Raw genomic sequence first — 17,829 nt, forward strand, 5'->3', positions numbered from 1 at the left:
AAAGAATTGTAGTGTGTTTAGTTAAGGGAAACTGCACGTTTTGTTTATTTTGATTTTGTGTGTGTGTGTGTGTGTAGTAGGACATGATAGCCTGTATATTTTTTTCCCTCCAACTATGTAACATCCTTATCTTGCAGACATTTTTTTGCTTACTTTTGAGCTTCAGGGTTATTAGGAAGATCATAAACCTTTACTCCCACCCAGCTCTTTTTTTGTCCTAAATGCCTACATGACCAGTTTTATGTTAGAAAGATAGCTTTTCTTTGAGCTTTTAGATATTCCTGTTTTAGTCCAGTACTACCTAGAATTACTACTAAATACTGTCATTTTTTTTCCCTTCATTAGCTCAGGCATATTGGTACTCAAAGGTTCTGTTTTAACAATTATTGGTGAAACTTTCTTGGAAGATAATGTAAAGATTTTCACTGACAGGTGTTGCAGAGGGTGTATAATAAAAGAGTTGTCTAATAATGTTATCCTTTTTTTCTAAATTCTAGACCCAGATTGCTTAGGAAACCTATAAATTTACATTTTTATCTCTTCCTTTTCAAACTCATGACTTCACTAATTCATATATCTATTAACCTGTTTTAGTACTACCAGGAAAATAAAAGCTCATTTGTTTTGTGTTCAAGGTTTAATTTTGTGCTTCCTATAATTTCCGCACATCTCCAAAAGTAAAATAGGAAAGACATTAATTTGTTAATTTAACTAATAAAATCTGTCTAGGAGCCACAGTCATGGAGAAACATTTTTCTCCCACATTTTTTTTCAGTGAGGTAATTGGGGTTAAGTGACTTGCCCAGGGTCACACAGCCAGTAAGTGTTAAGTGTCTGAGGCTGGAACTGAACTCAGGTCCTCCTGACTCCAGGGTCAGTGCTCTATCCACTGCACCACCTAGCTGCCCCCTTTCTCCCACATTTTTATTGACTCCTTTCCCATGTTGCCCAGCTTCAACTAAAATTATGAAGCTGGTAAAATTTATCTTGGGAGCCTTACCTTATACTACTATATCTTCTTCCCTTTGGCATTCAGTACCCCAGACTTTTCAGGCACTCCTCTCAAGCTTTTCCTCTCCAGGCAAAAGTCCTGCTTCAAATTCTGCCACCTGTCAGAACTTTCTTGCTTTTCCCCAAATAGCTACCTATTTAGCTATCACCCTGAAATCTGACAAATCATCTCTACCTAAGTGACTTCATGCATTTTAGCACTTTAGTTAATTTCAGTTTTAACAGAGGACTCCTAGAAATGAGAATTTTAACCTAAAGTAATTTCTGTTTCCTAGTGAGTTTTCTGGTACTGGAGAAAGGCTTGTGGAAGAATCAATTTTAGTGAGGGAGCCTTTTGGTTGCTTTCAGATATCTGTGCTAATTATTCTTTAACCTGGTCCTGTGTCCAGAAAAATGTGTGACTTTTCTACAATTTAATTGTAATTACCAAATTACAATATTGTCTATCTTTAGAATCAGTTTTTCCACCTAAAGTCAGCTGGTCTATCAGTACATCAGTCACTTACTCAATAAGCATTTATTAAGTATCTACCATGTGCCAGGCTCTGTGCTAAGCTCTGGGGATACACAAAGAGGCAACAGATAGCCTCTGCCATCAAGGAGAGCCCTTTGCCCTCACAGTCTAATGAGGGAGACAAAAAAAGCAAATAAATAAGCTCTATAATAAATAGGAAATAATTTAAGGGGAGAGGAAGTAGAATTAAGAGGATTTAGAAAATGGTTCCTGTAGAAGATGGGATTTTAGTTGAAACTTGAATGAAGCGAGGAAGAAGAGATGAAGGGAGAGCATTCCAGGAATGGAGGCTTCCAGAGAAAATATCAAGAGCCAAGGGATGGAGTATTTTAGTCATGGAACAGAAAGGAAGCCATTATCACTGGTTCAAAGAATATATGGCAGGGAGTAGGGCTAAGAAGACTGGAAAGATGGGAGTGAGGGTGAGGAGCTAGATTATGAAAGACTTTCAATGATGGAGGATTTCATTTTTTATCCTGGAGATGATAGAGAGACACTAAAGTGTACTGAGTGGGGTGGAGAGGGTGATATGATCAGACTTGGGTTTTAGGAAAAATCACTTTGGTGGCTGAATAGAATTTGCATTGGAGTAGGGAGAGACTTGAGGCAGGAAAACAAACCAATAGCCTATTGCAGTCATACAAATGGGGAGGTGACACCAGGATGGTGTTAGTATCAGAAGACAGAAGGGGACATATTTGAGAGATGTTTCAAAGGTGAATTGACAGACTTTGAAACAGATTGGGTGCATGGGAGGTGGGGAAGTGAGAGACCATGAGTAGGTGAGATTGACCCCTAGGTTTGCTAGCCTGGGGGATTAGAAGGTGGTCGTGCCCTCTACGGTAAAAGGAACGTTTGGCCAGTGGAGATGGGTGGGGTGCTTTGGGGGAAAAAGGTAATGAGTTCCATTTTCAACATGTTGAGTTGCAGATGTCTATAGGATATCCAGTTTGAGAAATCTGAAAGGCAGTTGGAGATATGAGACTAGAAGTCAGCAAGAGATTAAAGCTGGATAAGTAGATCTTAGAATCATTGGCTTAGAGATAGTATTTCAATCCATGGGAGTTTATGGGACCACCAAGTGAAATAGTATAGAGGGGAAAAAGGCCTAGGACAGAGTCCCAGAGTTTGGGACTTCTATGATTAGAGTGCGTGACTTGGATAAAGATCTAGCAAAGGAAACTGAGAAAGAGTGGTCAGATAGGTAGGAAGAGAACCAGAGAGAGTGATATCTCAAAAACCTATAGAGAAAAGAGTATCAAGGATGAGAGGATGATCTGCAGTGTCAAAAGCAACAGAAAAGTCAAGAAGAATCAAGACCTAGAATAAGTCATTATATTTGGCAGGTAAGAGAGAATTGCTAACTTTGGACAGAGAGGCTATAGTGGAATGACGATGTTGGAAGCTGGATTATGGGAAGTTAAAAAGAGAGTTAGGGGGAAAAGTGATCCTCAGGAGTTTTGACTTCTATGAGGTAAGTACTGTGGTTATTATTGTCAGTTACACATGAAGAAGCTGACTGAAAAAGGTTAATTACTTGCCAAATATAATGAAAAAGGTTAAATCATTTGTCCATAGCCACATAGTATCAGAGGGAGGATTTGAACCCAGTTATTCCTTGACTCCAGGTCAGTACTCTTTCCTTTATACCATGCTACCTATCATCTTGCAATTAATATATCAAAACCTCTGTGGTTTAATCTAGATGCACGTGTTCTCTTCCAATGCAAATTGTAACTCCTTTATATCTATGATGGTTTTAAGAGTTGTGGCCAACAAATTTTTAAATTGCTGACTTTCTGGTAGTGAGCCTATCCAGACTTGTCTAGGCTGGTCCTTAGATGACTTGTTAAACTCTTGACTTTGCTGTCATGATCTTCAGAAAGTCACTGTTAACTCCATATCGCATGACACTGGAGTAGAACTCTGGAAGTGTGTATAGGTCTACATAGTTTATCTTACCCTGGAAATTATCCTATCAGTGTGACTACTTTGTCAGGTAAATTTCCCTTGCAAGCCAGTTGCTTAAAGCCCATCTGGGACTTTCTCTGTACTTCCTTTGACTGCTAACTCTGTTAACTGCCTATTTCATGACACATTTTCTTTAAATGAAGAAGGACAGTGACTATAGAAGAGAAATCTTTTGATAATATCTGTAAGCTTTTTATCTCAAAGACACAGGATTAGAAAAGGCCAGAAGCCATACATGAACAAGAAAAGCAGATCATCATACTTGCTATCCGCCTGATCGTTGATAGAATTTCAAAGCTAAATTTTCAAAAAGGTGTTACTAGAACGACTTTAAAAGGCTACAATGAGACACTAACCTTATATCATTGACAATTGTAGGTTTTATTTTGTAATAAATATTTTTAACTTAACTAAGTATATTTTAACTTAATTAAGTATAAATTGTCAATTCTTTAATTTTGAGACAAGAATTCATAAATGAATTATGAGAATTTTGTTTTGTTGCTTACTTGCTTTTCAGTTATTTCTCTTTGTGACCCCTTATTGGGTTTTCTCAGCCAAGATCCTAGAGTGGTTTTTCTTATCCTTTTCCAGGCTCATTGTACAGATGAGGAAACTGAGGCAAATAGGGTTAAAGTGACTTGTCCAGGGACACACTGGTAGTAAATGTCTGAGTCTGTATTTGAATTCGCAAAGAGGAGTCTTTCTGACACCAGGCCAGCACTCTCTTCACTGTGTGACCTAGCTTCCCACACATTGTGAGGATACTACTTAACAAATAACAGAAAAAAATGAAATGTTAAATCACTTCATATTTATATGTGCTTTACAGTTAACAAAATACTTTATTCATAAAACCACCATTAAATGGATAAAGCACATTGTGGTAATCTGTGTACCATTCCTCAATGTTTTGAGAGTCTCAGGAGAAACATTAAATTTTATATTTAGATCAGTGATAGACTTATTAGCATATGTGCCTAATAGAGAACTGATCAGTGAATCTTTGCTTGAAATAATGGGTACCACTGAATCAAGTGTCACTGGATCAGAGTACAACGTAGGGAGTAAGGTGTAGGAAGACTAGAAAAGTGGGAAAGTAGGTTGTGAAGAATTTTGAATACCAGGAGATTTTGTATTTGATCTTGGAGGTGATAGTGAGCTCCTTAAACAGTATTCTTTATTGCTTGTTTATTCACAGATTCCATAGGTCTGATACATAATATGTTACATACACTTCTATTTATGTCTGGGTCATGTAACCATTTTGATGACATATTGGTACATGTGAATATATGTATATGTATGTACACACGTATTTATTTATCTAAAATTAATTATTCAGTTACATTTTGAATTCCAATTTGTCTCTCTTCTTCCCTGCCAACCAGACATTAGAAAAGGACAACATTTGATACAGATTTATTATGTGGAACCATTCAATACATGCTTCCATATATAAGTTTTTTCTCTAAAGGTGGATAGCATCTTATACATCTTTTGTAGTTATTTGAATATTCATATTATTTATAATACCTTAGTCATTCCTAATTACTATTCGAATATTATTATTGTTACTGTGTAAACATTCTTGTGATTCTCTGCATTTCACTCAGCATTATTTCATTCAAGTCTTTCATGTTGTTCTAAAATCAACCTACTCATCAATTCTTATAATACAGTAGTATTCTATCATAATCATAAACCACAACTTGTTTAGCCATTCTTCAATTGATGGACATCTCCTTAATTTCCAGTTGTTTGCTACCACAAAGAGAGTTGCTATAACTATTTTAAAACATATGGGTTCTTTTCTTTTTTCCCTGATCACCTAGGGAAACAGACCTAATGGAGGTATTGCTGAATCAAAGGGTATACACAGTTTTATAACTTTTTGGGCTTTATTCCAAATTGTTTTCCAAAATGGTTGGCTCAGTACAAAGTTCTACTACCAGTGTATTTAGCGTCTCAATTTTTCCACATCTTCTCCAAAATTTATCAGTTTCTCCTTCTATTATTTTAGCCAACTGTTAGTTGTTAGATGGTACCTCAAAGTTATTTTAATTTGCATTTCTCTAATTAATAATGATTTAGAGCATTTTTTCAAATGACTACATATAGTTTTAATAGCTTCTTCCAAAAACTGCCCATTCCTACCCTTTGACCATTTATCAATAGGGGAATGACTCATATTCTTATAAATTTGACTCCGTCTCTATACATTGGAGATATGAGGCCTTAAACCAAGAAAGTCAGTGTCTCTCTCTCTCTCTGTCTCTCTCTCTCTCTCTCTGTCTCTCTGTCTCTCTCTCTCTCTCTGTCTCTCTCTCTCTCTGTCTCTCTCTCTCCCTCTCTCTCTCTCTCTCTCTCTCTATATATATATATATATATATATATATATATATATGTAAATTCCCCAGTTTTCTTCTAATCTTGGCTACATTGGTTTTATTTGTACAAAAACTTTTTTTTTAATTTAACGTAATCAAAATTATCCATTTTATATACCACAGTGTCCTCTGTCTTGTTTATTCTTAAATTCTTCTATCCATAGATAGAGTATGTTCCATACTCTTCTAATTATGTCTAGGTCATGTAATCATTTTGATAATGTATTAGTAAATGGTGTATAATATTAGTCTATACCTAGTTTCTGCCAGACTGCTTTCTAGTTTTCTGAGCAATTTTTACCAAATAGTGAATTCTTATCACAAAAGCTTAGAGCTTAAATTTATCAAATACAAGGTAACTATAATAATATAATATAATAATTTACTACTGTGTATTGTATACTTACTCAGTTGCACCGATCCACCATTCTGCTTCTTAGCTAATACCAGATAGCCTGAGAAATACCACCTTATAATACAGTTTAAGATCTGGTACTGCTAAACCTCCTTCCTTTACATTTTTTCATTAATTCCTTTAATATTCTTGACCTTTTCTTCAGTTGAATTTTGTTATTTGTCTAGCTCAATAAAATATTTTTGGTAGTTTAATTGGAATGATACTGAATAATTAGATTAGGTAGAATTGTAATTGTTATTCTATTGACTTGCCCACCTTCTAACAATTGATATTTCTCCAATTATTTAAATATAACATTATTTGCATAAGAAGGATTTTATAATTATGTTCATATAGGTCTTGAGTTTTTCTTGGTAGGTATACACCAGGTATTTTATATTGTTTATGATTATTTTATTTTATTTATTTTTTTGAAATAATAAACATTTTTATTTATAGTTTTTAGTTCCAAATTTTATCCCTCCTTCCCTCCCCTCCCCCTTCCTTTAGATGGCAAGCAATCAGATATGGGTTATACATGTGCAATTATGTAAAACATTACCATATTAGTCATTTTGTACAAGAAACTTTGAATAAAAGAAAAAATGAAAGAAAGTGAAAAACAGTATGCTTCAGTCTGTGTTCAGTCAATATCAGTTCTTTCTTTGGAGGTGGATAATATACTTTATCATTAGTCCTTTTGTATGGTCTTGGATCATTGTATTGCTGAGAATAGTTCACTCATTCACATATCTTGATCAAACAATATTGCTGTCTCTGCACAGTGTTCTCTTGGTTCTGCTCTCTTCACTATACATCAATTCATACAAGTCTTTCCAGGCCTTTTCTGAAATCATCCTGCTTGTCATTTCTTAGAGGAAAATAATTTTCCATCACCATCATATATCACAGCTTGTTTAGCCCATTCCCCAACTGATGGGAATTACTTTGATTTCTAATTCTTAGCCACCATAAAAAGAGCTGCTGTAAATATTTTTGTACAAATAGGTCTTTCTGGTCTTTTGAACTTTGAAAAAAATTATACAGCAAGAGAGCCCAAAGTTATCATTTGAGCAGGAAATCTCAGATAATTAACAATTCTACAATTAGATTGTTCCGATCATGTTTTATACTCTTGCTCAAATTCAAAGCATCTAATGAAATATGATCTTAAACAAAATTGTAAAGGTATACCAGACCACAAAGACTAAATGAGGAATTTTATTTAAATTACTTAGAGGAAATCCTATGATTTTACATAGGCCTATACAAAGATTTCTCTTTCATATATTAATTTTCAAGAATGAATTATTGGACTTACAAGATGTACTGTCATGATGTCTGTCAATATCTTTCAATCAATATCATTCAAGAAACTCACTTTTCCAATTCATAAAGAAGTAACTTTTAGTAAAAACAATGATTCAATACAGTAATCTAAGATGGAAAGTATAGATTTTTTTATCTAGTTGCTGCTGGATGAAACTTTGTAATATTTGGAAAATATGTAATATTTTCTTATTTTAATCAGACAATTGATGGAGTTTTGGAACCAAGAGCAGGATGTTTACATATTATATTAATTTTTACTCTGAATTTTAAAAAGAACAAATCTTGAATAGGCATAAACTTTCCTCCTCTCACTCCCTCCCCCCAAAAAGAAAAAAATTTAATTCCTCTGTTTTTTTATTGTTTATTCCTTTTTGTGATCTATTTTTCAGTATATTGATGACATTTTCAGAAATAAACAAACTTTTATTTAGCTTCCACTTAAGATCTAGAATCTATTATTCTTGGTGAACATAGGAAATATAGAAATAGGGAGCCAGTTAGCCTTTAACTCCTCTCAGCATATAGAGATCTCATCACACACACTGTATCATTTCAATGGCATTTCTTAAAGAATTTGGCTTTCCTTTGTTCTTTAATGAACTCTGAAATAAGGAGAATACATGTATACTTCTGATTGAATTGACAGAATGCCTTAGAGACCTTTGTGTAATTTATAAAGCCACCAACAAAAATTTTAACTCCTGTTTTCTGGGTAATTATTGAATCTATGGAAGCCTGATCACTGCCCACAGTTTAGTGCAATTTCTATACCAAGTTATTTTTTTGTATCATTCTTTTCTTTTTCAGAAAAAATGACCTACGTAAAGAAATTTTATATGTAGGTATTTAAAAATACTAATAATATATATTTTAAAAATAATTGAGGTAAATGCTCAAAGTATTCTTCATTATTTTTAGATAGTTCTTCCTATGTAAAAGTACCACTTCACACCAAAAAATATTAACCAAAAAACAAATTCCCTGGGTTGATTGAGTTTAGTAGCAAAGTAAAGTATGTAAAGTGAAGTAAAATGTATAATACAGGACCTCTCTGCAAGGCTTCAATGAGGCATATGAAGACATAGAGACAGTAGGAAAGACAAATCCTTGACCACTTAATATATTACCTAGTTTTTATACATATTGGATATTTTGAATATTTTAATTTAGATCTAACTTGTATTTCCCAATAGTCTTTCATTAATCTTTGAAGCATTACAGTATTTAAAAAAAAACAAATCTAAAATTAGTGTTATGTGTAGACCAGAACTTCTACCACCACCCAAAAATTTGGGGCTTGCAGAGACCTGGGTTGGAACTTGGGGACTAAACGTCAAAAGAACCTGTTTCTCACTTTGTTTCACTTGTAGCCATCCTGGTTCCTAACCTAGGAGTCATCTTCAATGCTTCACCAATTTTCACATTCCCCTATTTCCTCTTCTGATATCCAAGGTGTTGCAAAGGCCTGTTTACTTCTCTGACACAGTCTCCATTCTAGTGCAAACCCTCATCATCTCATACTGGTGGATAGGCCTACCTCAAATATCACTCCACTCTAATGTATCCTTCATTCAGCCCCCAAATTGATTTTCCTAAAGTGCAGTTCTGAGTGTGTTAGGACCTATGTCCTCCCGGGTCAAATAAAAAATATTATTTTTTGCATTAAAGCCATAGCCCCTTCCTGCCTTTCCAGTCTTCTTCCATCTTAGCCATGTTGCCCCCCAAATAAAAAAGAAAAATAAAGAAAAATAAAGTGAAAAAAAAAAACAGGCTTCAGTTTGTACTCAGAATTCATCAGTTTTCAGGATGTGGATCGTATTTTGGTCATGGGTCCTTTGGAATTTTCTTAGATCATTGTCTTTATCAGAGTAGCTAAGACTTTCACAGTTAATCATATTTACAATATTGCTACTACAGTGTTCTCCTGGTTCTGCCCACTTTCCTTTGCATCTGTTCATATAAGTCTTTACAGGTTTTTCTGAAAACATCCTGCTTATCATTTCTTATAGCAGAGTAGTATTTCTTGACAATCATATACCACAACTTGTTCAGCCATCCTCAACTAATGGACATCCTTTTAATTTCTAAATTTTTGCCACCACAAAAGTAGCTGCTATAAATATTTTGGTCAAATAGGTCCTTTTCCCTTTTTATTTATCTCTTTGGGATAAAGACCTAGTAATGCTATTGCTGGGCCCAAGGATATGCACAGTTGTGATAGCCCTTTGGGTATAGTTCCAAATTGGTCACTAGAATGGTTGGACTGTTACAATTCACCAACAGTGCAGTAGTGTAACTATTTTTCCACATCCCTTCCAGCATTTACCATTTTCCTTTTCTGTCATGTTAGCCAATCTGATGGGTGTTAGGTGGTACATTAGAGTTGTTTTAATTTGTATTTCTCTAATAAAAAGTGATTTAGAACATTTTTTCATGTGATTTAATAGCTTTTATTTCTTCTGGAAACTGCCTATTCATAGCTTTTGACCATCAATTGGGGAATGGCTCTTTTTTTAATAAATTTGTCTCAGTTCCCTATATATTTGAGAAATGAAGCCTTTATCAGAGAAACTTCTTGTAAAATTTTCCCTTAGTTTCATTCATTCTTTCTGATTTTGGCTGCATTTGTTTTGTTTGCAAAGAGGTTTTCATAGATAATTTCCATATCAAGTCATATCTTTACAGTCCCACAATTAACCAAGAAACTTAGAGAAATTAAGATTCTACTGGGATTAGTAAAAAAAGAAAAAGAAAAAAGAACATTTAATTCAATAAAGTAGATAAAATCACAGCTTTAAATGTTCTCCAACAAGGTAGTTTTTGTTAACATATTAATATCAGAAAAAATTTTCTGATAAATACCACCACAAAATTTACTTTGTTTTTTATCCTCTAAATTATCAGTATTGCCAATCATAAGATGCAAAGACATGAAATAAGATTATAAATTCATTAATAGCCATGTAAACACTAGATATTTTTATATTTAAATTACATATTTATATCTGCTTTGACTTTACCAAAACTCAAGTGTAGCAGTGTCCCTCAGTGTAAGAATAAGATGTAGAAGCAAAGTGTTGGGTTCAAGTCCTAGCTCCAACATTTATTTCCTTGCTATGTGATTTGGGGCAGATATCTTAATTTTTTCATCTGAAATTGAAGGATAATAATAGTTAAAGTATCTACTTCATTAGCCTTTTATGAGGAATGCCAAGTTATAAACCTGAAAGTGCTACAAAATGTGAATTATTAGTACTATAGCTTCATAATACAATTAGTGCTTTATAGATATATTTAGATAGTAGTAAGAGTCACATGTGTGCTAAGCAGCAATGACTTTATGACATTTTTTTAAATTAGTTTTTCTTGAATCACATGACATAGAAAGAATTTCAGCAAAATAGGCTAATATACCAAAAATGACAAATATAAGATAATTTAGAGTTTCTTTTTCTTCATCAAATTTTTTGTGGCCCTAAAAAACCTCTTTTCCTGGGCCAAAGAAGTCTACCTGTTTAGTACCAATATTCTCTTCATGGGCAGTCTGATTTGATATAGAATGTTTTTGAGTTGTGCTAATACTTCTAGAAAAGTGCAAAAATAGTGATATTCTACAGTGCTGCTAATCATAGAGCTGCATGTGAAATAGGGTATTCTTTTACTCTGACAATACACATTTTGGTAATTGCAAAATATTGCTAATTTTTTTTAAATCAGCTCTAAGGGAGGTAAATTTAATGTGGTTATGTTGAATAGTTCATTAAATTTTAGAAACATAGATGTCTATAAAACTATGGAATGTTGTCCTTGTTGATAAAGTATGGAAATGTCATGTGAAAATAATTAATAATCTTGCGCTATTGTCAGCCTTCTAGTAGATGACAATTAGCAAAAAACTTTAAACTATGGACCTAGAGAGTATAAATTATGACTTTTTAAATTTTCTTAAATTTAATTTAAAAATTGAAAAATTATTGTTCCTAGCAATACTGTTAGTCTTAATAAATAGATATATCCAGTTCATTCTGTTGGGCCACTAAAGATTATTGTATCATAGGTGTTGGATGAGCATTGTACATTTAATTTATTAAAATATATTGACTGTATATTTCCCTCAATTATAGAAATAATATAACAATAATAATATATAATATAAGTTAGAATAACACAAAAAATACCAAGTTTTAGTGCCATTAACTTAACTTCTAATAAATTGGAATGCTTTTCTATTTAACGAGTGTAATCATCCATATTTTCATTAAGTTGAGTAAGTTAAATATATTATTTAGTTATGTTCTTTTTCCTTGATGAAAGCCACTTTTTGCATAAATATTCACAAGTTCTACTCTGAATATCAAATGTGATGATTTCAGAATCTTTTTCTTGGCATGTACCATTTGATTGGTATTACTCTAGTAAACAAATTGAAAAGAAAATAACAAGTTTGGACCGGGTCTTGTGGAGCTTGCTTTTGTAATATTTTCATATATATTTTAGTCTGTGTCTATACAATACTACCATAAAATTTCAAAAGTTAGAAAAATTTACATATTAGATTTTAACCCCATCACATCTTACCTATCACCACAGGCATTTGATCATTCAGTAAGCATGTATTAAGTTAATATAATTTATTAAATTTATTAATTTATAAGCATTGGATTTACAAAGACAAAAGTGAAACATCCCCTTTACATTCATGTGTGTTTGTGTATGAATTTATATATGTATATGTATGTATCTCCCGTAGCTATCTTCTTGAATGCAGGGAATAGGGAATTTAGGGTGGGTGTGTATATACACCTGAAATAGACATGTAATATCCTGTATACATAGATAACTATACTATGTCTCTGTGTACTTATGCATATGCATAAATACATAACACATATACAATGCATACATAAACAGTAGATATAAGGTGATTTTTGAGGGGAAGGCACCAACAGCTGGGGGAATCATGAGGGGCTTCATGTAGATGGTGGCACATGAGCTGAGCCTTGAAGGAAACCTAGGATTCTGAGACAAGAAGTGTTGAGAACCCACATTCCATCAATTGTTAACAGAAAATGCAAAACCACAAAGAGAAGAAATGAAGTATTGTGTTTAAAGAACAGTAAAACCAGTTTTGTCAGACTATGGTGGTGGATTTGAAAGGTAGTAATGTATTTTAAGACTTAACAGGTAAACTAGGTATAGGTTGTGAAGGGCTTTAAATAGCAACCAGAGGACTTGATACTTGATTCTAGAGGTAATTGAGAGCCATTATAGTTTGAGTAGAGGAGTGACATGGTTAAACTTGTACTATAGGAAAATGGTACTTTATCTTGCTTGGTTTCCGCATTCATAAAATGGGAGATAGTCTTGAGTCAGATTCATCATTAAATATTATTTTCTTATGGTTTCAAATCACAAATTTAGTGATTTGAAGGTGCAAAATATCTTTACTTTAGTCTTAACCAAATCCATTGTTAGTCTTTTTTCTCTTTAAAAAAAAAACAACAACGTAATTCTGGCCCTTCAAGGTGAGATATATTTTGACTAGTTTTTAATGTTATGGTGTTTCAGGGATTTTAATACAGAATAGTCTCTATCCTTTCCCCACTCCCCCAAATGACAACTAAGAGATAATGAAGAATTTTTGTTTCCTATCAAACAACTGCCAAGGTAGTTTTTTTTTGTTTTGTTTTGTTTTTAAAGCATGTTAAGTCTGATTTAATGATGAATATGTATGAGTTCTGCTTAGTAGTCTTAGGGGAAAAGTTTAGTTCCCTTAAGTCTCCATCCCCTCTGGCCTAGCCTACTATGCTTCCTTCCTGATTGGCTAGACTATATCTGAAAGGCAGGTAGGAAATGCAAACACATTTTTTATACACATTCCTTCTGGGAATGGTCTTTGTGAAGGGAATTTGTGACTGTTTAATTATAGTGATACTTCCCCTGGGCTTAGGTACAATAAAAATTGGTACTTCATCTAGAAAAGTAAGTTTTATATAATTCTCTACATGGACTCTGAAGCTTGTCTGAATATAGTAGTGAGGTCAATTAGTTAGGGTTCTTATTTACTGTTCATAATGATTAAGTAAAATAAGGTCTCAGGGCTTTTGCAAACAATGCTCTATTGCACTTTCATTTTGCTTAGGAGAACTTTGAAAGTCATAAGAGGAAGACCACCTAAAGATCAAGATGAATTAACTCCTAGTTAAGTGTGGCTTTTTACTGACTTTCACTATATCTTCTACTTTCATGTTAGATAATCCTATATCGAATCAGAAATGTATTAGTGAAAATTATTCACACATGTATTACCTATATCAAATTGCTTACTATCTCAGAGGGAGAAGGATAGGGAGGGAGGGAAATAATTTAGAAGTCTACGTTTTAAAAAAAACTAATGTTGCAAATTGTTTTTTATGTGTGATTGGGGGAAAATAAAATCTTATTCAAAAATAATTTCTGTTTTTAAAGATGACTATGAGTTATTTCTGTGGTAGATTGCCTGATAGAAATTTCTAATGACTTCTATAGCTTTTGATAATTGAAAACTTTCTTTCTTTGAAATCAGCAGTCAATAAAATATAATACCTAGAATGAGAATTAAGTTATCACTTTGTTTATGCCTGAGAAGCATTTCCTTTTTTGTTTTTATTACTAGTATATCACTGAATGGGAGTTACATATTTTACCTGCCATACTCCCTTAGTTCTAGAAGTGGGTGTACATCATGGAAATAAGACCAATAAGACATTCTTATTTCATTCTACAAATAGTTCTCTGGTCTTTTTCATCCTCCATTTTATCCTTTGGGAATGGTGTTGAAACTGAGAAATTCTTGTGAGGAGTTCTTATTGTCTTAGTAATATGTTCATTTTCATGTCATTTTAATAAGATACCTACTTCTTCATGTAGTCAGGGATTTTCAAAGAAACATTTTTTTAATCTTTTCTCCTATTGGTTCATAATTATGTTGAAGAAATTGCCAAATTCAAGTGTCTATATACATACAAATACACGTGGAAAATAGTACCCCCTCTCATGGTAACTGTTTTGTTCAGTATTAGGTAATGCTATCACTCAGCTTTGTTAAAATAATACTAAGTCCCCAAAGAAGTCTACATAATATAGTAAATTAAAATGTAAGCAACTATTAGAGGATTATCAAATTGAAATCTTTGGAATCCCATGATCTATTTCCCAATTTGAGAGTCAGAATATCATAGTGGTCAAAGAACTGATCTCAGAAAAAAGACCTGGGTTCATGTTCTCTGACACATACTGACTGTAGGGAATACCTATGTCATCAAAATTACAAATCCATTCTCTATTCCAGTCCCTAAATCCTAACTCTTTCTAGATGTTTTTATTATGATGGTGAAGTAATGTTTATACAGGAATTTGGTTTACTTTCTGAAATATATCTCAAACTAGATTAATGTAAGTATAAATGAAATACAAATGATTTTCTAAGACTGCATTTTTTATTTGAATGGAAATTTCTTTTTAAAGAGTCATTGCCTGTTTACTCTATATGGTGTAAAGTTGCAATGTAATTGAAATGGATACTTCTTTTAATAGAAATGGGTGGATGGAGGGCTTACCAATGGCCTTCCTGTCTTGCCTATGGGGCGAACAGTGACTATTTCACCTTTTAGTGGTCGATTAGATATCTGCCCAGAAGACAAAGGACACCTGGATCTATACATTAATATTTCAAATCAAGATATCATGGTAAGCATTTTTTTGTTATTCAGAGAATTTGAATGATTAATTCTCCTAGGAGCATGCATTGGATTTAACAACCTCAATGACCATTTTTAACTTTAGAAAATGTTTATATTTTGCATGTTAGACAAATAATTTAGATATTGCTTCAAAATATTTACTTTACAACAAGCAGGATAAATGTACTGAATATTCTCTATTTAAGCACTTTGAACATTATTCTGATAAAGGTTATTATCTTTTCATATATTATTTTTTATTTTCCCCATCTTTTTGAGGCCAGTTTCAGAATCACTTTTGAATTAGGTCCTTTGTTTAAAATGATTGTGATAATAAAGTATATAAAATATATAAGATTAAATAGAAATACTTATGAGCATGTCAATATGTAAATATTAGATTACATTAGATTATTTTTATTATAAATTATGTATTTTTGTTATTAAATCAATCTGTGATGAGTTTAGAATGACAAATTTATATTTACCTTCAATGTCTCTTCAGATTCATTATCTCTTCAAATTCATATCTGTATTCAGTGTCTCTTATGTCTCATAATTAAAATTTGTTTCTTTTCATTATAGTTGTCTGTGGCCAATCTGGTCAGAATAAATCAAGCTCTTTTCCCACCAAGCCAGAGGAGACTGAAAACATTGCATCAAAATGGATTTCATGATGCTACGAAGTTTTTACTAAAAGAAAATTGGTTTGAATAGAAGGCTTAAAGTTTATTATGCAAAAGAGACCTTAAAGGATGTCTGGAATAGATCTCATTAAACCTGAAAAATTCTATCGTCTGTCAAAGTTTTCTTTGTTAACAGTAAAGAGATCAAAATATCATTTTTAAAATTAGGACTTGTAAATATCATTAAAAAGAGCACACTCAAATCATAGGCATTTTTAAAGAATACTAATGTCTTATAAAAAATGAATTCTTATTTCATTTTTGGCAACATGGTTTGAATCCCATTCTCATTAGCATGTGATACTAGGCATGTCATTTATCCTCTCAGGACCTGTTTTCTCATCCGTAAAACTGGATTTGAAAATCTCTAAAATCTCTTCCAGCTCAAAAGCTTTGATCCTATGATTCTATATTCTGAAATAGATAGTAGATTAGTGCATTTTTTTTTAAATGAAGGAGTATTTTAACCTCCCTGGCTCCCGAAAATTGTAGTAGCACAATGCTGATTACTGTCAGTACAATGTCCCCTTGTCCACCTGCCCTCCTAAGTACTGTGCTACTCAGCTGAAAGAAATCCTCTTTCAGAATGAACTGGTCCTTTCAGTAGGGAATCTCAGGTGCTCACTACAGGAGTGTGGCACAGGAATTGAGACCTATAATCTCAAGAGAGGGCCTATAAAAGCAAGGGGAAAAACTCTTAAGGATTAATTCGATTTCTGATTTACTGTTGAGTTACTTTGAGTTAAGGTACAGGATCAAGTCAGGAGCCTACAGGAAGAAGAAACTAATTGAAATTCCAGAGGTGACCCTGGAACTGAATTATTCCTTCCTTTTCTTCCATAAATGTCTTTTCTGTTGTTTCTCAACTGAAATTATATTTCTGATAGAGAAAGATATCTAAATTATTTACATAGAACTGCCCTGGCCTCCACAGCCTCAGTAAGTAGAACTTAGAGGCTCAAATATTAAGAGCCAGGGATAACCAAATAGCAGGACGAAGATCCAAGGAAGCAAATGAAATTTATAGATTTTTAAAAGTAAGGGCCTTTCATAGTAAGTTTTGCAACTGTTAATAATTGCCATGGATTGCTACTGCTTTAGAAACATGTTATCTAAACACCAGGATAAAGCCTGACAAAGTGTCCTGGATATATTCCTTAGAAGACAAATCTCTTCATCTTTTCTCGTTCCAAATTCCAATATAATTCTTGATGTTCCTAGAACATCAGAGGCTCCATCATCTTATACTTGTGGGGACCAATTTTTAACTGGGGAGTGCTAGCTAAGAGGCTTGCTGCAATACTGGGGCAAGGAAGGAGACCGGTAGCCTCCCTCAAAACAGAACAAGATTTATTTTAACAAGAGTGAACTTAAAAAAAACAAAACAAAACACAAACAGGATTAGTAGGATCAAGGGAAAGGAAATAAAATGGGGAAAGGGAAATCATAATACCTGAAAAAAATACCACCGCCCAGGAATCAGCTGAAAATACACAGCAGAAAATCTGTCGCTTTCCAGCTTCCACCTAGAATGCCCAATTCTCCTCTCCCAAACCTAGAAACACCCCACACAGTCCCAGCCAATGGGATGGCCGCTCTGAGAGACACATGACTGCCCTCACTAGGCTTCCAATCATTTTAATTTTGCCAGGCCCATGTAGGTATTGGGGAGTGGTGATGTCGTGAGGTGCCAGAGCCCTGGCTATGGCTACAACCAGTGGGTGGAGCACCATGGGGTTTGCAGAGCCCCAGGCCAGTGCGGGCTGAGGCATAAAAACCTCAAATAACAATTAATTCTTTACATACT

At 33.5% G+C, this 17,829-nt stretch overlaps 1 protein-coding gene across 2 annotated transcripts in view; it reads left to right on the top strand.

The window, feature by feature from the left end:
- The window catches only part of PNPLA4 (patatin like phospholipase domain containing 4), a 54,645-nt gene extending 38,518 nt beyond the window's left edge, over positions 1–16,127 (top strand). For both annotated transcript variants that reach the window (XM_043990747.1, XM_043990748.1), the window contains exons 6-7: positions 15,191–15,343; positions 15,922–16,127. In XM_043990747.1, coding sequence (XP_043846682.1) covers positions 15,191–15,343; positions 15,922–16,053 — 285 coding nt within the window. In that variant the 3' untranslated portion in view covers positions 16,054–16,127. The remainder of the gene's footprint in view (positions 1–15,190; positions 15,344–15,921) is intronic.
- Positions 16,128–17,829: the final 1,702 nt, after the last annotated feature.

This window comes from Dromiciops gliroides, chromosome 3, assembly GCF_019393635.1.
Source record: "Dromiciops gliroides isolate mDroGli1 chromosome 3, mDroGli1.pri, whole genome shotgun sequence".
NCBI classification, from domain to species: domain Eukaryota; kingdom Metazoa; phylum Chordata; class Mammalia; order Microbiotheria; family Microbiotheriidae; genus Dromiciops; species Dromiciops gliroides.